The 25,780-nt window shown below is 44.2% G+C and overlaps 1 protein-coding gene across 5 annotated transcripts; it reads right to left on the bottom strand.

Annotated features, from left to right (window-relative positions):
* Window positions 1–3,599: 3,599 nt before the first annotated feature.
* On the bottom strand, window positions 3,600–20,999 carry sf3b1 (splicing factor 3b, subunit 1). Of its 5 annotated transcripts, XM_012859842.3 has the most exons (24): window positions 20,893–20,920; window positions 19,608–19,783; window positions 19,348–19,449; window positions 19,121–19,235; window positions 16,975–17,054; window positions 13,495–13,680; window positions 12,946–13,408; window positions 12,734–12,855; window positions 12,432–12,629; window positions 12,220–12,321; window positions 10,895–11,074; window positions 10,725–10,811; window positions 10,041–10,311; window positions 8,814–8,959; window positions 8,440–8,586; window positions 8,036–8,161; window positions 6,806–7,027; window positions 6,538–6,720; window positions 6,344–6,455; window positions 5,989–6,109; window positions 5,779–5,910; window positions 5,412–5,684; window positions 4,209–4,425; window positions 3,600–4,124 (listed from the first exon to the last, which is right to left on the bottom strand). In XM_012859842.3, exons 1-24 carry the CDS (start codon window positions 20,918–20,920, stop codon window positions 3,966–3,968), a joined length of 3,948 nt encoding a protein of 1,315 aa, XP_012715296.2. In that variant the 3' UTR covers window positions 3,600–3,965. The 5 variants fall into 5 exon arrangements, with proteins under 5 accessions (XP_012715296.2, XP_012715303.2, XP_021170848.2 ...); XM_012859849.3 differs by lacking the exons at window positions 19,121–19,235; window positions 19,348–19,449; window positions 19,608–19,783; window positions 20,893–20,920 and adding an exon at window positions 17,394–17,822 and having other exon boundaries at window positions 3,966–4,124; XM_021315173.2 differs by lacking the exons at window positions 3,600–4,124; window positions 4,209–4,425; window positions 5,412–5,684; ... (14 more) ...; window positions 12,946–13,408; window positions 13,495–13,680 and adding an exon at window positions 17,394–17,448 and having other exon boundaries at window positions 20,893–20,999.
* Window positions 21,000–25,780: the final 4,781 nt, after the last annotated feature.

Raw genomic sequence — 25,780 nt, 5'->3', positions numbered from 1 at the left:
GCGCACAGACCTTGGAAGAAGGCCGGTGACGACTTCTACTTCGGTAAATAACAAGAATTGTCTGCTGGGTGTTGTGAAGGTATGCAGTGAAATTCCCAGCATGACCCCTGAATGAACTTTGTGACCTTTCTCACATTAGAACCTCCAATGGAGGCTAAAATCCTCCTGGCTGAACCCACAGCCCTCCTTCATGGGGAGAACGTTCCCTGCCATCTTCAGGAAGAAGGTACAGGATGCCGCTCTGCGGAACCCTCAGATTGAAAGAATATGTTATGTCTGCAGCTGTCAGCATGGTGAACTCGACAATGTGAGGACAAACTTACTTTTCCCGTTCATGTCTGCACAACAAATTGCCCGTGGCGGATAATAAAGTTTACCTTTGACCTTAAGAGGTGTGTTTCAAGCATCCTACTCCTGGTGTGTCACTAAAGTCCTGGACTACATTGAGTTTCAAGCAGAAAACCCACGACAAGAAACAAAAAAGACTCATCAAAAGAAACAACTGATAAGCCAATAAACTCTTTTAAATGACTGAGGGGTGCTGGTACGAACTCAGAATGCGACCGTCTGCTTTCAGGAGGCATGTGTCCCCCCCGTCTGCAGCACAGCAGCAGCAGCAGCATTGGGGATAACTTTCAGTGAAGGACTTCTTGGTTTTCATAACGCATTCCAGAGATTATGAAGGAAGGAAGCAGATGGAGGAATTTACTGTGCAGACGCTGGAACAGTGCTACGCAAGGACTACCAAGTATAAGGTGGTGTCACATTTCATTCACAGATGTCATTTTAGGGACTCTGTCCTTTCTTTTTAACTTCCCCAGCTACCAAAACACCACAGAGATCACTTGAGGAAGAAGCGTTCCAGGAGGGCTTGGCAGCAGGATGTTAGCAATAGATCCTTTGGTCTCTGTGGACTGTAAGGCGGGGCCTCTCCGACAGGTACCGTGGGATCCATGTCTGCCAGGTTCTTTTTCTGCTGTTTCTGGGGCGAGTCAAAAGCAGTTTCTCAGAAAAATGTAACAAGATGAGCAACATTTCTCATCCATCCATCCATTTTCTAACACGCTTATCCCTCATGAGGTCGCGAGGGGTGCTGGTGCCTATCTCCAGCTGTCAATGGGCGAGTGGCGGGGTACACCCTGGACAGGTGGCCAGCCTATCGCAGGGCACCATTTCTCATTTTAATGTTAAAAAAGTTGTGGGTTCTAATTCAACAAAATTCTTCCAAACTGTCCCAAAGGTTCAAAGTGCTTTACCTGAACACCAGGGTGGGTGGACTTTCCTCAGGGTGTATTATGAACATGTGAAATAAAACCTGTGTTGAACTGGGGGTCTCGTCTGCAGTGGCAAAGACGAACTTGGTCTCACTGCGAGTTGAACTCACCCAGGAAAGCTCCTGGTGTCTGATCTCATGAGTGATGCTCTTATACAGGAAGTCAAGACAAAGCTGCGGGGCAGGCCATGTCTGGCTTTGGGATCTTGGGAGTCCTAACTCTGTTTTTAGCAGATGATGTGGTTCTTTTGGTGTCTTCAAGCCATAAAAAGTGGGCCATGGTTCAGACCAGGGTGGATTGGTCCTTCCATGTCGGGGTCAGACTCCATCAAATAGATAAATAAAATTATACGCTTTCTTTTTCTTTTTACAAATAAAAAAACTGAAAAGGGCATAGTGCAAAAGTATTCAACCCCCCTGAGTCCATACTTTGTGGAACGACCTTTTTCCCAGCTGAAAGTCTTTTAGGGTTTGTCTCTACCAGCTTTGCACATCTAGTGACATTTTTGCTCATTCTTTGCAAAACAGCTCAAGTTCAGTCAGATTAGACGGAGAGCGTTTGTAAACAGCAGTTTTCAGATCTTACCACAGATTATTTATTGGGTTTAGGTCTGGACTTTGACTGGACCATTCTAACACATGAAAATATTTGGTTTTAAACCATTCCATTGTGTCCCTGGTTTTATATCCTGATGGAAGGTGAACCTCCACCCCAGTCTTAAGCCTTTTGCAGACTCCAGCAGGTTTTCTCCCTGTATTCAGCTCCATCCATCCTCCCTGTCCCTGCTGAAGAAAGGCACCTCCAGACCGTGATGCTGCCACCACCATATCTGACTGTGGGGATGGTGTGTTCAGGAGGGATGTGCAGTGTTATTTCTCCACCACACAGCGTTTAGCGTTTTGGTCTCGTCTGACCAAAGCACCTTCTTCCACGTATGCAGGGTCCCCAACATGGCTTCTGGCCAACTGCAAACAGGACTTCTTTTGGTTTTCTTTTAACAATGGCTTTATCCTTTCCACTTTTCCATAAAGACCACATTGTGCAGTGGATGACTAAAAGTTGTCCTGTGGACAGATTCCCCCACCTGAGCTGTGGATCTGCAGTTCCTCCAGAGTCACCATGGGCCTCTTGGCTCCACCTCTGATCAATGCTCTCCTTGCTCATCCTGTAAGTTTAGGTGGACGGTGCAGTCTTGGTAGGTTTACAGTTGTGCCGTACTCTTTCCATTTCAGGATGATGGATTGAACTGTGCTCTGTGAGATGTTCAAAGCTTGGGAAATCTCTTTATACCTTAAACCTGCTTTAAACTTCACAACTTTATCCCTAACCTGTTTAGTGAGTTCCTAGAACTTCATGATGCTGTTTGCTTTCCATTAATGTCTAAACCATAGAGCAGCTGTATTTGTACTGAGATTAGTTTACACACAGGTTATTGGCAATCATCAGGCCACTTCTGATGGCAACCGGTGACACTCACAGAAAAGGGGGCTGGATACTTTTGCACACACCTTTCAGTTTTATTTGTAAAAAAAAAAAAAAAAATTATGCACAATTTTCTTACTTCAGAATTTGATACCACTTTGTCTTTCACATCAGATTCCAATAAAAGCAATTTATGCATGTGGTTGTAATGTGACAATGTAGAAAACCTTGCAAGCCAAGTGGTTTAGTGTAGGCAGAATGAGACCGCGTCTGAAGAAAAGGCGTCAAAAACCAAATGTAGCAATTTAAAAGGTCTGTTCTGACCCCCTCATGGTTCTAAAATGACTCTGTAGAACCAAACTATATTCATCATCTGCAGGGAGCTCAGAGCAGACCTGCAGCTCCTCTACATGGACAGTTCATTCAGAAATCCAAACCAGGATGCCTCCTGGTTCTGGGAGGCACCGGATTTGTCTCCTGAGCTGGACAGTTTCTCTAGAACCCGTTACCTCAGTAGAAAATGATGGATGGATGTATTGGACATAAGGCAACTCCATGCTCTGCCTTTCCTCTAACCGTGTTCTGTTAGTGTTGCAGTTTCCAACACATCCCACCTATAACCAGTACTCATCTTTAGAGTAAAATTCAGTATTCAGATACTTTGTACCTTTGTTCCTGCATGCTGTACACACCATTTATTCTAATGCTCAAATCCAAAGTTGGTACAAATCCTAAAAACGCTTTCAACCAACACAAACGGATCAGAGCGGAAACAATAAGGCCTCAGTTCAGCCGTCTGCAGGGGAATCTGGGTCAGAGAGTCTGTGGAGCAGGAAGGACCGGAGGGGAGGTGGGAGTCACAGTTAATATGTGAGCAGGGAAAAGAAACGTGGACAAACGGGGTTTTGTACACAAAACCTTTTATTTGGTTAAATAAAGCCTTGATCTAAGAACAGAGGAGGTGCGAAGAATGAAGCAGGTCTGGGCAGTACAGAGGTCTATCGGAACAAATTTAGACAAAATAATCCAGATATTTAAAATGTGCTGATGACAACTCTGTTCTAGATAATCTTCTGGCCTCAACTGCTTCTTACGGAAACACAAGGTAAAAGTAAAAAATACGTACAGACCCTACAAGGTTCCTTCTTTTACGTTCGGACTTTTCACTCGAATCGAAGAAACTGAACGTAAACAACAGGAAGCCACTAAATTAAAACGGATGCAGCGGCAACGATGGAGGGGACCGGGGTGGGGAGGAGAATCGTGTATTTACAAAACGTATTCCAGCTCATAGCGGACGTAGACGTTTTTGTCGTCGTTGTAGACCTGTGGGTAGTGAGCAATCAGGGCGTCTTGGGAGCCGATGTAGATGGAGTTGTAAATCTTCCAGTAGACGTCTCTCACCTTACGGGCCGGGTGGAACAGACCCTGCAGAGACAAACCATGTGGTTGATACGATGACTGGTTACGCAGCTTTATCGATCCTCACAAAGCTTCCTAATGTCGACCTACCTGTAAGCAGTACTGCAGCATTCGGCAGGGCCCGAGGGCCACTCTCAGGCCCTCCAGGGCCCCCATAACGGCCTGGATAACGTGGGGAGACGTCTCAAAGACGTTGGGCCACACGTAGTTCAGTAAATGGTTGAGGGAGTCCTCGCAGCCGAAGCCGTAGACGCCCAGAGACATGTGCTGGACTACAGCGCTGGCCGTCTGTCTGTGGACCAAGTCCCTGCAGGATGAGAAAGAAAAGCAAGCTCAGGACCAGGTGCTGCTGTGGGTCTGGGCTGCTTCCTCCCTACACTGCTCCTAGGTACATTATACATCCACAACACGACTGTTGAATGCCGACATCAGAAATAGGGCTGGACCATTTAGGAGAGAGGAGGGAAAAAAAAAAAATCATAGACCACAAATTCAAAACGTATTTTAAGTGCAGTCCTGGCCATTTTATGCTGTTTCTTAGCAACCTATTTTTAGATGCTGAATTCAAACTCAACCCTTTATTCAAACAACTTTTTACCAAAACTGCATATTTTAAAAAAAGGAAGAAAAAAAATACTCTGTTCTCTCTGAACTCTTTGAAGGGGGTGGAGCTTAGTGAAGGAGGTTCCTGGGTCTGCATTGTGATTGGTTGGGTGTAATGACTGTAATACCAACCTACACGGGTAGAATGCATAAGGAAGGAAAAGTGTTATTCTATTGAACTTTTTATTGACCCTTTTTCTATCATCGATATACGTCTGTTGATCGATATATATTGTTACTGAATTATCGGCCAGCCTTAATCAGAAATGCTAATTGAATCAATGAAAATGAAACGTTCCCTTTCTTATAGATCCGGGGCGTCATACTGGCTACGCTGGGTTCAGTCAGTCCTACACTTGCCATGAAGTATGAAGCCCATTAAACTAAGTAAAACGTATACAATGAATTCATGGCAGAAAGTAACATGCTCTGATGGGAAGATGATGGACAACCTGGACAGGTAACATGACTTTAATAGAATGGAACCAGGAATTAAGACTAAAACTCCAGGGAGTGTCCTTTCCCCATTTACCATTTCTAACCTGGGGAAAAAACTAAATCAAATGCTCTACTTTTCCAGAGTGGGCAGGAATCCTGCTAATAGCCGGGAGCCGTCTTAGAGAAGCCAATCACTTTCTGGAATCCTTTCAAACCGAGGCCCAGCTAGCTTTTAGCATCTCACAGCCTCACCTGTCCATAAGTGCATCCTCCAGCAGAGGTGTGACGGCGTAGATGTAGTCTTTGCCCATCTCCCCGATGTACTCGAACAGAAAGGAGAGCGACTTCAGAACGCCGTTCTGTACGTTAAGCTCGGGCACTCTGTATTCGTTCATGAGGGCCGGCAGCACGGTGAACGGTGAACAGGTCTCAGCCACGATGGCGATGGCCACGGTCGTGCAAACTCGGTTCTGACGCTCCTGGACCTTCAGGTTGTTGAGCAGAGTGGCCAACACATCGTGAGGCCTGGGAGGAGAGACGGAGACGGATAGAGGTGAGACACGCGCAGGAAAGACGACCACGGGTTGACAGAAAACTAAAAGACTGCGGGGGTACCAACCCGATGGCTTTGGCGATATAACCAAACGTGTTGACGGTGGCTCTGCGGATGGCCTTTTTGTGGGCTTTGAGCAGCTCCAGCAGCTCAAAGCAAATCCTCATCCACTCTCGGGCCGACACATACTCAGCACCCCTGCACAGAAACGGAGCCGGTTAGAGCGAGCCCCGCCGCGACACCAGCACAGTGAGATTCTTAGACAGCCGGACTGACCGATCAGCGATCCTGCCCACCAGGTCGATGCAGTTCTCCTGCACCTTCTCATGCCTGTTCTTCAGGATGGGCGTCAGACGAGGAAGCAGGTCTTTGATGGGTGGAGTCATCTTGTGCATACCTGCAACACACAAGTTTTTTTAAACATACATCAACTACAGAAACTTCTTTCTTAAAGTGAAAAAAAAAAAATAAAAATCCTGCTCAGGAAGACAACAGCACACTTTCTAATATATAAAGTTAAAAGCTTCACAGCTGATTTGGACTAAAACCATTGATGTAAAAAGCAGCGACAGGTGAGTAAATGCCTGAGGGAAGAACCAATAGAAAGTGGCGGTCCAGCCCGTCAACATACCTATAACGTTAACGATGGCCTTCAGCGCTCCCAGGATGCTGCCCAGCACCTCGGGGTACTCCTCCCCCAGGTACTCGTACAGAACCACACCCAAGTGACCCATCAGCTTCTCCTGCAGCGACAGACGGCAGAGAGCATCAGTGCGTGTGTTCGGGCGCGGCGGCGGGCTCCGGCGCGGCCTTGGCAGAGCTTACCTCCTGACAGGTCTTCATCACTACCGCCGTGCGAGAGATGAGATCTGCCGCCTGCTGACGGACCTTGGCCGACTTGTTGTTGAGACGCCACAGCACCGTACCGCAGATCTGAGGCAGGTACGGTTTCACGCGCTTTCCCAGAGCGTTCACCACCGTACCAAAACCGTTCAGCATCACTGAATCCTGCGGACGACAACAAAAGGAAGTGGTTTCAGTCTCAGTAAAACAGTTAAAATAACACCAGGTTCATGACAGGACCCTCTCCCACCTCTGTAGTCTGCTCCTGGAAGGCGTACAGGATGCCGTCGATCAGCTGCTCCTCCAGCTTGTGATCGATGTCAGCTGCACCCAGGTTCCCCATGATCTTCTCGATGGTCTCCATCACCATCTTTCTGTACTGCTCCGCCTCGTCTTTCAAGTCATCGACAATGCGGGAAATGATCTCTGCTGCTCCCACTTTGTTGGCCAGCTCCACAGTGGTGTCCACCAACTGGAGAGACGGGGAGAGGAAAAGCTTAGAGCTGTGGCCTGCATCTCCTGCAACTAAGGAACTCCTTAGAACTCATATTTATGTAGCTCCCTAGGCCCTGATCTGATCCCAAGCTGTGGCACACAGACAGTTTTGGTCCTGCCCCCACTCCCCTTAACCTCCGGGGGGGGGGGGGGGGGGGGGGGGATCACATTCTGTATTGGTCGTCCCACATGCCAATCAGTCTGACACGCCAACATAACGCCAGTGTGTGTTCGTTCCTTCCTAGTTTCAGCTTGTTCAGCGTGTTTATGTATCCAGTTAGCTTAGCGGTTAGCTTCGGTGTTAGCCATTCATTGTAGCTCAGCTGCTCTCACTGTAGACTTTGAAAATGGCTGAAAAGTCGCAAGAAGCAAACCGCAATAATGTTTATGAGAAGAGGAGGAAGGGCTCAGTAGAAATAAGACTAAGTGGATTTGGGAGATTTTTTTCACGTGATCCCCCAGAGGAGCGGAAGAGCAGGTAAGATGGTCTTACATGGGCGCCGATTTTTTTTCTTTAAATCTTTTTTTGTAGTAATTCTGTTAATACGAGGGACAATTAAGGGCACAAAATGAAAATGCTATTGTAAATCATGTCATATCAGTAAAACCGCTGTTTTACTGAGTATAGACAGCACTGATTTTTACAAAGTATTGAACTGCCAATCTTTGTTTGCTACTCAACACTGAAATCCTTAATATATACATTTACCGTGTAGTCTAATAATTATGGGTCAGTTTTCTCCACACAAACCCTGTTAAGTATCCATTTTACAACTTCTCCACACAGGAGATCAAAACTGAAGAATCTCTACAAGATTTAAAAGGAAACACTTTGTAGCATTTGGATTGTTGAACTCTAAAGAGAAGAGATGGGTAGGATTTTTTTAAAGGGCCTTATGGGAAGTTATTTTGGAGCCACCTACATTTTACCCCCCCGTCTGTAAACTAGCTCTAGTTGAGCATAAAGCCGGTGCTGCTGGCTGACCTGTCGGTAGTTGCGTCTGTCCAGAGCCATCCTGTGCTGCCAGAAATGCTTGAAGAAGGGGGGCAGGATCTCCGTTTTGATGTAGTTCGCTTCCACGCCGTCGGTGCCACAACACTGCTTCACCACCTAAGAGACCAGACAGAAGAACAGACAAATGTGTTGCTGCTTTCCACACCCTTCGGCTTTGTTACAGTTATGTAGACAGTTCAGTCGCCCGGTGTGAGGCTGTAACCAACGGGTGCAGGGTGAGAAGAGAAAGAACGGCTGATCTTTCTGCTGATTCTCATGTTGGCGTTTCTCTAGCGGACTACTAGCCCTGCTGCAGCCATGTGGCGGCTGAACAGGCGAGAATGAGCCGCAAAGACGTTTCCGGTAGCAGCTCTGAGGTTACTGCTGCTGCTTACCTTGAGCACGATCTTCTTCATCTCCTCATCAGGAGACTGGAACTCTCTGATGAGAATCAGCATCACCTCTCTGGTGTAGTAGTTGGCGTATTCAGCGTCCATCAGGGGGATCAGATAACCAATAGCTTTGAGGAAAGCAGCCAGACCCTGGCGACATCAAGACAGGATATGAGTTCAAACATCCTTGTAGATTCTTACTTCTAGACATCAAGGTGCATTATTTTGTCTAATGCTCCCAGCAGAGCATTAGCCGCCGGCAGCAGCTCCTCAAAGGAGACAATTTAGCAAGCAGATATTCACACTGCAGCCACGCACAGGCTCAGTGCTGGGTGTTGATCTTGCATTATGACTCTTAGCGAAGTGAAAACGCTCACCTTTCCTCTGTGCTGCCTGATACCCTTCCACAGCGGCTTCAGCACAGAGTCAAAGGACTCGATACCGTAGGGCGTAGCGGCTTCGGCCAGGGCGGCTATGGCCAGGGCACTGATGGTCCTCACCTTCTGCTGCTCATCCACCAGACCTGCAACAACACAACCCTTTCTTCAGAACCAACACAATGACAAGGCTTTAATAATCAGCTGAGCTCTGATGTTTTTTGTTTACACCACGGTCGTCTGCTCAGGACAGAACAAAACGTTGATTTGTTTGGACATGATCCGTTTAAACCAGGGGTGTCAAACATGCGGCCGGCGGGCCGGTCCAGGCCCGCCGAGCAGTTTTGTCCGGCCCGGTGGCTAAATGCATTATCATTATTCAAAAAAATATATATATTTTATTTATTTTTTCAGTGTCCTGTCTGGCAATGTGGCAATAAGAATTGTTGTCTTAATGCCAAAAAGAGCTCATCAGATTTGACTTTCACAAGTGGAGCAGTACGGCTTTTGCCATAGTGCTCCACTTGATTTATGAATGTGAATAGTTTTATTATGATTCATGCAGGGAATATCTCAAATGATATGGACACTACAATTGGAAAGTAGGAGAGGAAAGGAAGAAAAAGAAAAAAAAAAAGGTGAAAAAGAGGAGATAAAAGAAAATGATAAAACAATTATTGGAAAAAATATGTACTCGTTTAATTGAAAATCTGCAGTTCCTATAGTGTCCACGAGGGGCGCTGTTTTAATTAGCAGATGGTAGCACTGAGCTTCAGATGTGGAAATTTGATTTTAAATCATTTAATTTTTATCTGTTTTATGAATGTTGTCATGCAGGACAGTGTTTTTAAGTTCCAAAAAATGTGAATAATTTTTTTTAACGTACAATCACTGATCAGTTCTTATGCATAATGCACAAATAAATGTTTAACTGAGTAAAAGTACTGTTGAAATTGCACATACTTTTCTTAAAAATGCTGATATTATTCACAATGTATTGTGTAAAAGTGAGATTCATTTAATATAAAAATCAACAACAAGTCCACTTTTATTAGTTCTATTTAATCTTGCAATGAGTTTACTTGTGTGGCCCTCTTGAGATCAGATTAAGCTGTATGCGGCCTCTAAACCAAAATGAGTTTGACACCCCTGGTTTAAACCATCAGCGTCTCTCGTGCCACATGAAGACCGTTTGATTCTGCAACTGAAAAAGCTTCCAGGACTGACCGTGCTCGATGATCTCCACCAAGCTGCGCAGGTGAGGCAGGATGGCGCAGCCCATCAGGATGGCGATCTGCTGTACGATCTTGATGCCCGTGTGCCTCGCCTGCCAGGACTTCTTGCTTTTGCACACAGCTTTGAGGAAGGGGAGGAGCGAGGGAATGCCCAGAGCGGAGGCCACCACCGCGAAGGCTCGCGCCGTTGTGTTTCTGACGTACTCGTCCATGTTGTCGATGTCGGGTCGCATTGTGGAGATCATTGTGGCCAAGCCGGCGGCCTAAGAAACGGACGGGTGCAAAAGTCTGACTTTAAATACAATTTACACGCATGGAAAATTGACTGGCTTAGGTCCCGCCAGATCAGAAACACATGATAAATACAAATGCTGGACAAGAGAATAAATCTTCATTAAATCCATTTTTGCACGCCAGAACAAATCAAACGATATGTCAGACAAAAGGAACTGGGATCATATGTTAGAATAAACAAAACTTTAAGTGTTTCTTGTGACCAACGGGTGCAGGTTGAGAACAGACGAGTAAACAGCAGGTCTGCGTGATCTCGTGTTGGTATCAATCTGGCGACCGACTAGCCCCGTTCTCACCACAGACTGGTTGAACCGGCGAGAATGGGTCGCGTAAGCCTCAGGTTCGTTTGTCAGACTGACAGCAGAGAGGTGAGCAACTATACCTTTGCCAAGTTAGAGATGATTTCTCTGCCTTCCACTCTGGCGTAGTAGTCTTCATCGATCAGCAGCGGCTCGATCACCACCAGGATCTGGAGACAAAGAGGGGAGGTTTGAGGAGACAGGAGGTGCAACGGGAACCCTGCGGAGGAAGCGCACGTCTTTCTGAGCCCACCTTGTGTACGTACGGCCGGACCAGGTCGTCCAGTTTGTAGAGGATGCGGTCGATGACTTTGACCAGCAGATGGCGCTCCTGGTCTTCCAGGGTGGGGGACATGAGCAGCGGCAGAATCTGGTTGAACAGTGGACCTGCTCCAAATTCTCGAGCTTTGTCTGTTATCTGGCGCAGGGCAGCCTGACAGAAGGAGAACACGGGTCAGCACCGACAGCGTCATCAAAGAGGATCCACTCTAACGACAGCCCAAAACGTTTTATGCTTATGTCCTCACACCTCCATTCAAAACTAAAACGGGATCATTTCATAACTGTGGACAAAGTGCTGCCACCACACAGATACACAGCTGGTGCTACATCTGGAATCTTAGCCTTTTCTGCTGGAACTTAGCAAAATATATCATAAGAACAAATGTTCCTGCTGGAGGAAAAAAGCAGCCTGGATCTACATTTTTAAAATCCAGGTTTAGTGAAATTAGAAGAACACACATCTGAGTTTCTATGTACATGTAATGGTCTCCCTCTAAATGCATCCATGTAACATACTCAACATCACCAGAAGTGCTAGCTAGTTATCGTGCCTCCATGCATGACAACTAGCATCTGCAATATAATCTCAATAAAAAAATTAATTAAAAAAATTTACACATCGCAGAGGTCTGCAGGTTTTGGCTACGTAATAATTAATGGATAAGACGCAAAATGTTTAGAGTGGTTCACTTCCACATGGAAGAGAACTGCAGCAGTAAGATAATTTGATTGTATTATTTGTTTTAGAGTTTAAATAATTATACTTTTCTAACCAGAAACTTCCAGGAATCTCACCATAGCATAAAGTAGCGGTCAAACTGTTTAACACATACTTGTTAGTTGGCTGCACTTTATGTTCAACAAGGATTGATACCAAACTCAATCAGAAGCCTGTTTTTGTGAATAATAATAATGTTCTGATGAATAAAAACAGTTTTAAATAGTCTGTGTTTACAAACATTTCATTTAAACCATAATCACAATTATGCTTTACATATATACATTTTGATTTTTGGTCAAATCGTACAGCCCTAATGAGAACACAGCAACACGTGGCATCTGCAGGATTCCTCTTTGATCTGCACAAAGCGTGAGGGAAGGTCTGTTGGCAGTACAAGCCTCGGTGGTTTATGTCCGCTGCTCCCAGCAGTCTGCACTGACAGGAGCAAACATCGCCGCTGCTGCAGGAACATCCAGGCTCAGTGCTGCGTGTTGATCTTGCAGCAGGACACTTTATGCTTAGTAAAGTCTCTGCAGCAGCAGAAGCTTAAAGAGACTGAACAAAGAAAAACAAACCTTTCTCATGGGTGGCGTTCCATTTTTAATCTTCAGCAGCAGCTTCATGATTTTCCTTTCTTTCTGTTCCTCTGGGCTCAGAGTCGATTCATCCACCTCCACCTAAAATAAACACAGAGTTAAGAACGCATGCCGTGGTGCCAGGATTAACCTGCTCTCATGTGAACTGTTAATTACTACTGAATCCAGCAGAATAGAGTAGTGGTCCTCACCAGCAGCTTGTCAAAGTACTGAATGTCATCAGGTTTGAGGAAGGGGAGGTTTCCTGACGGCTGGTCATTCATCTGCTTGGTGGTGCGGTCCTCGGCCTGCATGTGGAAACCCGTCATGCCCCCGATGGGGGTGGGAGTCGCTGAGAGTTTGCGGGCCGGGGTACGGATCGGTACGTAGCCTGCTGGAGGAGGCAGGACCTGCAGGCAGAACGGAGAATTCAGTGCTGGGGCAACTTGTGAATAGCTGACAGCCTGATGCTGCTGGACGAAGAAACATCAAGAAAAAAAAAAAGGAAATGGACCTTGTAGCCTTCTGGGAACATGGCGTCGAGCTCTTCATCCGTAAGAGGCCGGTTCCTCTCATCGATCTCCCTCTCCCATCTCCACGCCTGGAGCTGCTCCGGGGTCATGCTCATCAGGTGTCCTGAGAGAAACAAGTGGAATCCATGAAGCTGAACAGCAGAAACCGTAGTTTTAGGTTTTGGTGGACTAAATAAAAGGCATTAAGGTTTACCAGGTGTAGGCGTGGCCATGTTCATGGCCGGCGTTCCCAGTGGAGTTTTTCCTGGGGTCAGCAGCGGCGTGGAGGATCCCATCTGACTGGCGGGCGTTTCATCCCAGCGGGACTTCCTCTTACTGGCTCCCGGCGTCGGGGTCTCGCCCACAGACTCCTCCCCCCTGTCTGTCCGCGGCGTCTCGGCCCAGCCGCTGCCGTGTCCCGGTGTCTCCCTCTCCGTCTTCGGGGTTTCGTCCCAGCGGTTCTTGCGGACGCTTCCCGTGGCTCCGCCGTGGCCGGGCGTGGCGTGGCCCGGCGTGTCCCTGCCGGGGGTGGCGGCGCCGGCCGGCGTGTGGCTGGGAGTGGGGTCCCACATACGGGAGCTCGGGGTGGCCCCCGGGGTCTCGCTGCCTTTGGGGCGACCGGGGGTTTCGTCCCAGCGGCTGTTGGAGGGCGTGTGTCCAGGAGTGTGTCCCGGGGTCTGAAACAAGCAGAGGGACAGTCAGTTGAGGACAGCCGTCATTCAGGACCCGAGCAGAATCTGCTGGCCACGTCCGACCGGCTCACCTCGCCGCCGGCATCAGCCTGGTCCCAGCTGGAGAGTTTTTTGGGCGTGGCGTTGGACGGCGTTTGGTCGGCTGTCTGGTCCCAGCGACGCTTGCGTTTGGCAGCGGCTTGGGAGGCAGCGGAGCCATTGACCGCCTTCAGATCCCCCGACTTGGCCTTCTCTGCCAGCTGCAGACGAATCTCCCTCTGCAGACAACAGACAGTGGTCAGGGTCAACGCTGCAGCCGTGCTCGGTGGCCACCAAGCAACACGTACACCTCAACATGTCAGATGCAAACATGGGAGCGCTGGAAAAACCAGGTTGTCCTCAGCTTCACCTAGCAGGGCTGAGTTTGAAGAAGCCAAGAGATGATGAGAGTGCTACACAAGAACAGGGTTTCTTGATCTAGAGATCAAGAGGATTAAAGCCACCCCCCTGCAAAAAGCATTTAGGAAGCTGACGAGACGCTCGACAGCTGAGCGGTATTAAAGCGCATCCTCTCTGTGCTCCAGGGTTTGGAGAGTGGGTTATGACTCAGCACCTGGGAGTTGTAGCCACTGTCCTGTAGATTACAGCACAATGCGATGCTTGTAGTCTAAAGCGCCGTGTTAGCCAGACATCATTGGTCAGGAAAACTTAGATGCCTGAAACCACGTTTCCTCAATTCACCCATCTGCAGGTCTTCCTACAGTGCCAATGTGTCCACTGAGCAGCTTTACGCACCAGTGGATTTGGTTACAGCAGTTAAATTGATCGCCGCACACCATGTCACAATAATCTGTTAATCTTTGTTAAACGTCACCCTGGTGATCATCGGAGTGAGGAATGTGGTGGGAGAAAACCCCAAAGAAATGTTGAACATTAAGATTTAAGATGGCTTATGGGCATTTTTTTCTTCATTTATTTCAAAGGTCCTCATGTATAGTTATGCATCACTAGTGCAAGAATGAATAACTGGGTTCTGAATGCTTATGATAAAGGTGATCTGTGGTTAAAGTCTGAAAGAGTAAAACTGAACGTTTGAGGAATCATCATCAGTTTGGCTGCACTTCACATCCCCTGGTCTGTTTAACCAGCTTGTCAGATTATTGAATTTGTCTAGCAGCATTTTTGGCAAAATGGCCAAAACATTAAAGAGGACCCATTATGCTCCCTTTTAAAACATCGTAGGATATATATCTATGGGCTAGACAAAACATGTTGACTACATTTTTTGGCACAAAAATCATTCTCAGATAATTGGATTCCACCTATTTTGAGCTCCTTTCAGAATGAGCTCCTTTTTGTCACTTTTATGCAAACAAGCTATAGACAAGTTTGTCTGATCAGAGCAAACAGGACATTTTATTGCTGACAGGAATCGATTCAGAAATCCAAAACGGATTCGCCCCTTTCTGTATTTACGAGGCAGCAGCATTTGGAGCCTCTCATATCATAAGCTGTGATTAGTGGATGTAGGTCGTAGCAGATGTCACACTGAGATATTCACTCTAAATATCTGACTGTCAGATATTAACTGATGGTTAACTTTGGTCGCAAGACGCCGTCAACGGCTGTCCTAGAAGCGGTCTGGTGCTGCGAAGTAAGATCGCAGCTTTAGAGCCACAACCAAGCAGCTTTCATCTGAGTCGGTCTAAAATCGCACCGTGTCCCAGGCACTAGAGAGAGTTCCTACGCTAAAAGCCACATGTCTGCAGTGTTAAACTATCCTGTTAGATCTTCTCAACTGCCTAGAAGCATCTGTCTGTGAGCGTGATGTTTTTATCAAGTTTATAAAGTGTAAAATGCTTCTAGGACGCATTGTGGTTGTTTTAGGTCAGAGAAACCTGAGGAAAAAGGAAGACGCTAATAGCGCTAGCATCCTTAAGACTGTTTCAATGCAAACTTCATCATTCTAACCATTAGTTGTCTGCGTCCTTTCAGCTGTAGTAAAGATTAAGGGAATTAGTTGCCCATTGTTCAGCATGTATTAATGCTAAGGTAAGTTGTGCATGTGGTTGATTCCAATAGTAACTAGAACTTCAAGTTAAGATGTGGGTTAAATTTTTCTATGTCAGTTTTACTTGGCTGGGGTTGCTAGGTGATGGGCAGTGCCTACCAATCACGGCATAACATTGAAGACATTTTGGAAACGGCTCATCTTCCAGATACCAAAAAAAAAAAAAAAAAAAAACATTTATTCATTGCCAAAAAACAAACCTGTTTGGTTTTTTGGAGCTTGGTAGTTTTTAAAAGCAGTAGAGACCCAAATGGAAGTACGAATAGTTTTAAAAAAAAAAAATTAATTTTTCATAATATGTCCTCTTTAACTAACAAAGCTTTTGGCTATGATTATCACTGTTGGCCTATTGTCACAAGCAAATTAACTAAGAAAACTTCTGATAAACCTTTAGACGCCCTAAGACATGTGCTCCGTACTTAACATGTTACATTAATGTACAATAGCCTAGAGAATCTTCTGTACTAATATGTCAGTGGACTGTATGTTCATGCTGCAATCTCCATCTTTACTAAAAAAAAGTCACACATTAACATTTTCGAATGGCTCGCGTAAAAAGTAAAACCTAGAAACATCTGGAGCAACACACTGCAGACGGATGGCAGACAACTCAGTCGTTGTTTACCAGCCTTTTGGACTTCTGGTAACTCGTCTGCATTGGACTCTACTCTCTGGATTATTTCCCCATCTCAAATGATAAAAGTGCTGTCTGGTTTTGGCAGTGTGGTGAAGAGTCATTTCCCTATTCTTTTGGTGACTGGACAAAAATCTGTTACAGATGTATAATACTGGGTTGGATTATCCTACGTTAAAACTCAAAAATCATTCCAAACAAAGTTTGTGATGACGCGTTGATCTCACAAAATTCTCAAACTATGAGATTTCGGTGCTCAAGAGCCCAACTCAACAACGTGGCTCCAATTTTATACTAACCAGCTAAATCCAAAATAGCTTTTTCATTTTCTAAATGACCACGTTTGTTAGTCAAATCTGGTCTAATAGACCAGGTTGATCAATGAGTTGGACAAAAGTTTAAAGTTGTGGTGTGCCAGAACAAAATTAAAGATCATCTAAATATAGATAATTCCAAGAAAAAAAAGAAAGTTATTTCCCTAAAAATTCAGATTTTTAGCTTTTAGAATAATCGAAAAGGAGCTCAAGTCTAAAAACAAAATTTTCACGTAAACAGATTTGGAAACTGATAAAAATCTAATTCCTTATTCTCAAGACACATATGAAAGACATATTACGGTAGCCATTAAAGAGCTGTGAAAAATCTGGGTGCAGCAACTGGGAATGTTAGGCATACCAGTGCAAAACTCAAGACTGGATCTGTGAATAAATCCTGTTACGGTGGAATAACATGGACTGGCAGGTGGAGAATGTGAGGAAAGGCTATTTTGTACTTTTACATTCACCATCATCATCATCTGTGTGGAAAGCCATAGTTTAAGATTGAATTGTCCTTCTGGGAACATAAAAAAAAAAGACAGAATCTCACCTCCTCTTTGGACAGGTTCTGTTCCATCATCACGTCCACATATGACCTGACCTGCAGCTTAGGGTCCGGCGTTTTGCCCCCTGCGCGAAAGAGCACCAACAGAACAAAGGAGACTTGTCAGGTTACTGAAAGATAAGCTATCCCAAACACAGTAAGTACAAACAACCAGCTAACCCTGTCTCTTTACCAACAGATTTACTTATGTTCCTGCTCTGCTTAACAGCTGATTAACAAAAAACTTCTACTGAATTCTAGGCAAATTTACAGGGTTTTCTTACATTGAGTCATAGCATTTTAAAGAAAGAACAAACAAACAGATACATGAAAAAGCTGAGGTCGTGATGATTTCTTTAAGTGGATTAAGAAGTATAGTCATCACTGATGCAGGGCTCCTGGGCTGTGCTCCTCAGAATACGTACACTTTCAGTGCCAAGGGTCCTTCTGCAGTCAGACTTCAACCGGCAGAAAAGAAGCCTAGAAAATTTCTCTTTACCATTAGTAACACTTTGGAAAAGGGTTTGAAGTCACACACAACAGTATACCACCTGTGTTGCAATGATTTAAGGCATTCACAGAACAATCCATCTTCTCGGGGCATACCCACCAAACTACAGCTAAGTGATTCTGACACTGTGCTCCACGTTGTCATTACTTACTAAAGAACTAAGTCAAAAATTTCAGGGTAAATTTGGCAAAGAACAAATCTATGAGAGAATAAGAATCAATTACAACTAGAGAGAAACTTGTGGAACTCAGTGGCCCCCCTGATTTCTGACAGCACAGCTGTTATTTAAATGGCTCTGTTGGAGCTCGGCCTCCATGTCTGGCTGAATGGAAAGCTACGAAGCCAATGAGTTTAAACAGGAGAACTTTTATCTCGGCTTGTTGGATTTAGGAGAGGCCAAATAAAGGAGGCGCTCAGGGGCTGAGGTTTTGAAGTAGCTGCGCTGCATCTCATTCCCCTCACAGCCTCCCAAACAAGCGGCCAGTGGACCCTGAGCAAACTGACAAGTGCACTGTCTTCCCCATAACCTACACAGGATGAGTTGCTGCACCCTTTACAGAGTGCAGTACAGGACTGGCAAAGCAGTACTGCTGTAGGAGAGAAATTAAGGACAGTTAGTATGGGCCTGTGGTATTTTTCGCACACAACTTTTCTTGGCAACATATTTCTATTTTACAGGGAGAGAGCTGTAAAATAAAAATATATTTACACAACAACTTTATACAAAAGAGCTCTCTCTACATGCAGGCTTCAGAGAAACTAAAACCAAACCTGAAACACTCAGGCTATTTAAGCTCTTCTCAAACGTAAACGAGCTTCCTAAGAGTTGCTTTGATTTGGTTAGAGCAGAAAATGATGAAGAGCTGACGTTTAGCTTAAAATAATTCTAGACATAAAGATGCCAAAAGTTATTTTGAAGCTTAATCCAGAGGCCCAATATTTAAATCTCTTAGTAAATTAAAAAGCCAGTTGATGCACTTAAGGTAGCAGAATCCTCTTAAATTAGAACTCAAAGAAAAAATAGAAATGGAAGCATCTTTTAGCTTTGTCATGGCCTTTGGCAGAAAGAAATGAAGTGACTCTACACTGGCAGCACAACTCTGATGTCTTCCCTCATCTGACTGCCTGAGGATCTACATGACTGCGCCCAGTATGGAAAAGCACAGTGCATCGGCAGGTCAGTTGTTCCAAACCTAACCCAGGTCTTCACATGCTCTGTTTGGCCATCGTTAACCCTTCGACACACACACACACGGCCCATCTGCGACCCATGTTTGTTAGAACACACCTAACCACCTCTCCCCCTCAACACATGGTTAACCCTACAATGTTTGAGGCACAAATCAGGAAAAAAATCATTACACTATCAGAATAGCAACTCTCTCTCCTCACCCAAATGATGAGCCTGCAGTTATATTTGGTGTAAAATTAGAAAACGGTCGAATGGTTTTCGCACAGGATTGACCACAGGGAAGGCACGGAGTCTGGGAAGCAAGCTAGTGCAATGTGGTCGAAGGGTTGAACAGTAAAACTAAGCTACTGAAGTTCACGAAAGGGGGAAAATCACAAATGTGAGCAGTGGGGGGAAATAAAAAGACAGGGAGTGTCGATGTGATGAAAATAAAAACGACAAAAAATTACCGTCAGCAAACGGGTCAAGACGCTCGGGCGAGATGATCATCTGTCTGCGGCGGCCTTTGTATTCGTCCTCCCGATCCGCGATCTTCGGTGCACGATGTTCTGCGAATGGGTCGTACTGCGACCAAAAAAAAAATTATATTTTACAATTATTTCCCACTCAAACACATTTTCTACGGGGGAAAAAAATACAATAAAAAAGGATAAATGTGACACAAATGTGGACATACCTGCTCATCCGACTGAGCGGTGGGATATAGTATTGCCACTGGTGCGTGGTAGCCGGGTTTCTTTGGTCCCAATAAGCTTGTAGACGTATCGTCTTCATCGTCCTGGGGAAGAAAGAGACGCAAGAGTCTAGTCAAATCTCACCAAGCTGGCAAGATTCTCCTAGCTCGTATACAGAACACATACATCGGGAGCAGTCAAGCTCCACAGGCCAAGACTGACGCAGGAGAAAACCCAAACTATCAAGCAACAGAACACTTACATCCTCTTGTTCGTTGGCTGCAATCGAAGTGACGTAGCCTTTGAAACGGTGGTCAGTGCCTCCATAGATATCTTGGTCAAAGAAGTCAGTGGAGACCAGGCCGACTCCCTGCTCACCGTTCTCCTCCTGCAGGGAGGCCTTCATCCCCTGGATCTCCAGGATCTGGGCTTCTATGTCTACATTGAAGACAAAAATAAGACCCAAAAATAAAAAACAGGGCAGAACCCATTTACAACAACATAGTACCTTGAATTAATCTTAAGGCTTCCACTTCTTTAATATCCCTGGCAGCTTCATGTTTAACATTCAATATCCAAAGTATTCATCCTCCCTTGTAGTTATAACCCTCTTTGCCTTTCTAGCTACAACCCCAAGCCATGAACAAAGTTCTTACGGAGGGAAAAAACGTGTATGCAGCCCCTTTTCTGCTAGTTAATAAATAGGCTAGCTACAACTTCCCTCAGTCAAACCAAACATTTTAAAACAGGTTAAATCAAAATGTTTTTATGGAAGCAAAACAAATGACGCGTTTAGGTTTTTATGTCGCATGTTATTCAACTGAGCGAGTAAGGCTCTGAAAAACTGAAACACTTGTTTTAATAGGGTTTGTTTCTCCTATTGACTGCAGCACTGAGATTTGGTGGAAATGTAAAGTGCATTATAAATAAGATCTATTCTTTTTATCATTACTACATTGTGAACGGTCGGGTTCAACACACACTAATGACTACAATGGATTATTTAAACCAAAGAGTCACATCGGACATCCCGTATCTAAATAGCATTTATTTTAGCTTTATCTAAATAAAATTGTTTATGTGTAGGCTGCAGGTCTGTTTCTTCAAACAGCCTGCCTGTGTTTGGTTAGTGTTTGTGACATGGGGGTCATGCTAAATGCTTTAGCCTTATTATGTCAGACAACGGCTATAAATTGTTTTTTGAAAAACCTGCAAAACAAAAAAAATAAAGCTTGAAAGACAGCGCGGCTACTCCTAACTTAAGCATATAAAGCAACATAAAGACGTCTCCTTTCATATAAAAGAAAAAAGCGTAAAACGATTGGTGAACGTAAGCTAAGTGGTTAGCATTAGCATCCAGCGCCATTATATAAACCCGTCCGCGTTGCGACGTAACAGGCCCTCCGCTTTATCCGCTTTAAAGCATCAGGCGAGCAAGAAAATGCGCGCTGCTACCAGAATTACCACCGAGATTTTACTCCCCTGCGAAACAACCCGAACAACACCGTAATGCAATGAATATAAGTAATATTTCAATGAAAAACTACCTTCGTGTGTTTTGGCGATCTTCGCCATTTTGGTGGTGGTGGCTCGAGACTGAGACCGGAAATGTGTTGTTTCTTGTTTCCGTCTCCTTCCTGCGGAGGTTGCAACGTCCGTAATTTAAAGCTGCAGATTACAGGGGCGGTTGTGTTTTAGAAATGCTGTTTAACTACACTCAAAATAGCACTGGAAGTACTACGGAAAGAACCATTGTTGCACAGAAATACTCTTGAGAGCTTTATATATATATATATATATATATATATATATATATATATATATATATATATATATATATTACAACACTAAGCTTCATTACAGTAGTGGATAATCATAAAATGATAGTGAATTGTTCCATTTCAAATTTAAAAGAATCTCCACAATAAAGAATTTGGATTTAATCCTGATTACTCTAGTACAAATTTATAGAAACCAAACCCAGTGCATCCCATTGTTGTCAAAAGTCACCTAACAAGTAAATAGTGTCACACATATGTAACCTGGTGTAAATCTATATTCAGCTGCTCTATGGCGGCCTTGAGTGATCCAATAGCATAATGACGACCGAGGAACACAGCAGACAGTTGTGCTGAAGTTTAAAGCAGAGTTTATTGTGAACAATATTCCAAGCTTGGAACATCTTCTGTTCAATCCATCATTTAAAAATGTAACGAGCATGGCAAACCTACAAAACACAACTGCCAGCCTAAACTGAGAGGATTGATCAGAAAAGCAGCAAATAGTCAGGTTCATTATGTTCGGATTTTAACTTTTGTTGGATATTTGTGAAGAGTATGAAAACTATATAGTTTTGGATTCCTTAAAGTATAGACAATCACAAAAACAATAGCTGTGTCTCAATTCGCAGGCTGCGTCCTTCGAAGGACGCATTTTAAGGCCAGTGATGTCACAACGATGCGCGGAGGCTGTCCCATTTGGCAAAAATTCTGAGGATGCTTAAAATGCAGCCTTCGAATGCGTCCTCCTTTTCCCCAAATTCTGAGGATGCACCGCTACCATCCTTAGTGGCCTTGCCAGCCATAAGATTTCCCGAGGTGCTTTGCGCGCTTTTTTAGTAATAGTGAAAGTAGTGATTTAAGTCAGTTATTTACAGGGTTTGTACACATTTAACTATTCAATTCAAATTACTAAAGTTACAAACATGAGCTTATATCAAGTCTTACAAATAAATATAACATTTTATATTTAAACATATTCGTCAATCTGCTGACAAGCGTTTGTTTAATAACTATATTATGATCATTAGCAGGCCCCTGGGTGAAAATAATAGCAGGTAAATGTTACCTCTCCACTGCGCTCTCCCAGCCTGAGAAAAATTTGTCGCCGGTTTTGCTGCCGCCAAAGCCGTCTAAGCCGACGCTCCTCCTCCAATAACAAGTAAATAAAAAAAATAAAATAAAAATTTCCATATACATTTTTTTGTCGTCTGGCACTGTTTTTCCCGGGCTTGGGGTAGACGTGATGACGTCGTGTCGCAACCAGGAAGTGCTCCAAAGGCTAGACCGTCCCATTTACCAATGGCTGAGGATCCTCCAGAGCATCCTCCGATGGCTGGGTCCTCCTAAGGCTGTGTAGCTGGGTCCTTAGAAGGACGCAGCCTGCGAATTGAGACACAGCTAATGTTTCCCTTTATTCTGATGCCTTTATGGTGGCCATCTTGGATTTTACAAAATGGCAGCCTTAAAAAATGCTTTTGTCAATGTCTTGACTTCTAAATAACCTACAGCTTTTATTTTGACAGGTTAACTACAATTTTTCGACTCATATATTCCATCTCTTTTCTGCAGCCTAATGTGCTGGCATCCTTTGATAAAAAAAATAGCAACATGTGTGCATAGTGATGTCATGACGTCGTGACAAGGTACAGTCCTGCCATGCCTAGATAAATCAAAGTTGATCCACCTTCTCAGTAGGTTGGCAACAACAGAAACCCCACATGAAGATCAGCAGCCAGAAGATGCCATGGACACTACACCAGGTAGTCCAACTCGAAAGATAGCCCTGGTAGATGGAATGTTTATTGTACAGAAGATGGCCAAGAAATCAGCGACCGTTATGACAGTTAAAGATCTCAGTGTATCCTTCAATGACAAACTGAAGACCCTCACGCTGGATTATGATGAAATCATCCTTGTGTTTGACACATACAGAGATGATTCTCTGAAAAGTGCTACCAGGAAGAAAAGAAGACAAGGAAGAGCACTATGTTGTCCTCACTGCAGTGTAGCAACTGCCGCTATCTATCTATCCTGCAAGCATATGGCAGAAAGTGACAAGCTACCTCCTACCCTTGGAGCTCTACGACAACATGTCTTGAGAGTTCATTTGCAAGCCAGGGTGTGGGGACAGGCCAGTATTGCTCTACAGGATCCTCAGTTGGATCCCCTACAGAATGGCTATAGCAAGGACCATGATGGACAGATTAAACCAACCATGACAGACGCACTCCCAGCTCCAAAAGCCACCATTGAGATGGTTAGCTCCAAAAAGCTGGCTTTCATGAAGGCAATAAAACCATAAGTTGTCCTGTTTAAAGTTTACAAGAAGCCATATAGGAGAGACAGCAATGGTGTCAGAAGGTTCTCTGGTCAGATTGAGCCAAAACTGGACGTTTTGCCATACTGTACCATACAACCTTCATTGACTTCATGCACTTTATCAGAATCTGAATTAGAATCAAGTTTAATCGCCAAGTAGGTTTGCACATACAAGGAATTTGATTTGGTGTTGATGGTGTAGACAAAATAAGAATACAATAAAATAAAATAAAATTGAATAAAATGGATATATATATATATACAGAAGTTATATACACTCAGTAAACTATGAGTTAATGTAACGCAGAAGCTTGTAGACCTGAACGGGGGAGAGAGACAGTGAAACTAAGGTCTACAAAGCGCTGTGAATAAACTGCTGGACTGCCTCAGATGAAAAAAAGCTAGATTTTACAACGGCCCTAACCTGGCTTTTAAATTTAAGATCTGCATCTATCTTAACTCCCGTGCCACAGAACCCAGATCTATGTTGGAGATGTCAGATGTGCCACCAAAAAGCATCACCTCTGTTTTTTGCTCGTTCAAATAAAGTCATCCAAGACTTTATGTCATTGAGACATTTGAACAATGAGTCTAATGAGAAGCCCTTGGCTTTTTTAAGAGGGAGATAAACCTGTAAGTCAGCCGCATGATAGTGGAAGGAAAGCCCATGTTTCTTAGTGATAGAACCAAGGGGAAGTAGCTGCAAGAAGAAAAGCAAGATGGCTATCGCTGACCCCTAGCAACAGCAGGGGACACAAAATCCCCATGTTTGACCAAGAAACCTTGCTCTGCCAAAGAAGACGTGAACTACTCCACTGCAGTAGCCCTGACACACACACACTGCTCCAAACGAGAAATTAAAATTTTATGATCAACTGTGTCAAAGGCCGCAATTAAATCTAGAAGCACAATGATAACACAACCCCCCTGAGTCAGTTGCTAAAAGCCCATCATTAAAAACTCTTAGAAGGGCAGATCTGGTACGGTGTAAAGCTTTAAAACCAGACTAAAAAATCTCTAAAATACCACATTCTTCAAAAAAGACGCCATTAGTTGCTTGTAAACCACCTTCTGATGATTTTTTGAGATAAAGGGCAGTTTGGATCGAGGCCTGTAATTTTCAAGTGTCAGGATCAAGAGCAGGTTTCTTCAAAAGAGGGGGAACTACAGGCTGTTTAAGTTTGAAAGGGACAAAACCAGAAGACAGACTACTATTTATAATCCTAGTAAAACTGGTGGAACAGTGAGGAAAACCTCTTTAAAAAAAATCGAGGAGGGAGAGCATGATATGGAGAACCCCATTGGCTACAGCTGAGCAACAATCTCCTGTAGAGAAAGACGTGAAACAGAGGGCAGGGGTACAGGAGTCATGAACAGAAAGACATTTTTCACAAGTTTCCTGAGAGTGCTCAACACAGACAGCCAGTAGAACCAGCTCAGCAGTTTGAAATAAAACACGAGGTTTGTGACAATTTGCCTGAATAGAAGCAGAAACGTGTTTTCTTCAACAGTTTTGCGATAAGGCCTCCAGTTGTATTTTCATATTTCAAAATGAGCTGAACTCTTTGTGCCACATCAGGGTTCATGAAGGCTGCAGTTCTGATTAAAAACAACAGAAAACTGACCAGCAGTGGAAGAGTAAAAAACATAACAATACCGAAGAGCAGCGGCAGGATAAACGGAAAACACTAAGGTCAGCTAACACTGCACACATATTCCAGTACTCTAACAGAAGTAGAATTCCTTGATTATCCGCACCATCAGGTTCAAATTAAAATGATTATGATTCTGAACTCAACCTTCGATAGTGGCAACGTCATGTCACATGTAGAGATGCTTTTCTGCTGCAGCCATAAAGAGGTGGTGGGGGTCTTGAAAATTAAAGGTCACAATCTGAATAAGCTTCAGGCATTCTGCAAAGAAGAATGGGCAAAAATGTCAGCCTCTTAGACATGCAGAGTCATGCCAAAACACTCACAGCTGTAATCGTATGGTGAAATACAATGAATTGACTTGGGGCAACTGGGTACAAATGCATGTCATGCTTTTCGGATTTTTATTTGTAAAAAATATAACCTAAACAAGGTTACGTTTGTTTCACTTCACGAACCCAAACATGCAGTCTGAGCTAAAATGGCATGGAGTCAAATCATATATACAGGCTTGGAAATGAACGGGTAAACACTCACAAGTGTGACTGTTGTCTCATTTATCACATTACACACAAGAACGTGTGGAATGTTTAGTTTCAAGGGTTCAAATGTGTGAAATTGGCTTTAGCTCTTTAGCGTTAATTGACAGTAAAATTAACAAAAACAAACGATTTTAGATTTTT

This window comes from Fundulus heteroclitus, chromosome 7, assembly GCF_011125445.2.
Source record: "Fundulus heteroclitus isolate FHET01 chromosome 7, MU-UCD_Fhet_4.1, whole genome shotgun sequence".
NCBI classification, from domain to species: Eukaryota; Metazoa; Chordata; class Actinopteri; order Cyprinodontiformes; family Fundulidae; genus Fundulus; species Fundulus heteroclitus.
Note: the sequence above shows the minus strand (reverse complement) of the source record. Positions and strands in the feature narration are given on the sequence as shown.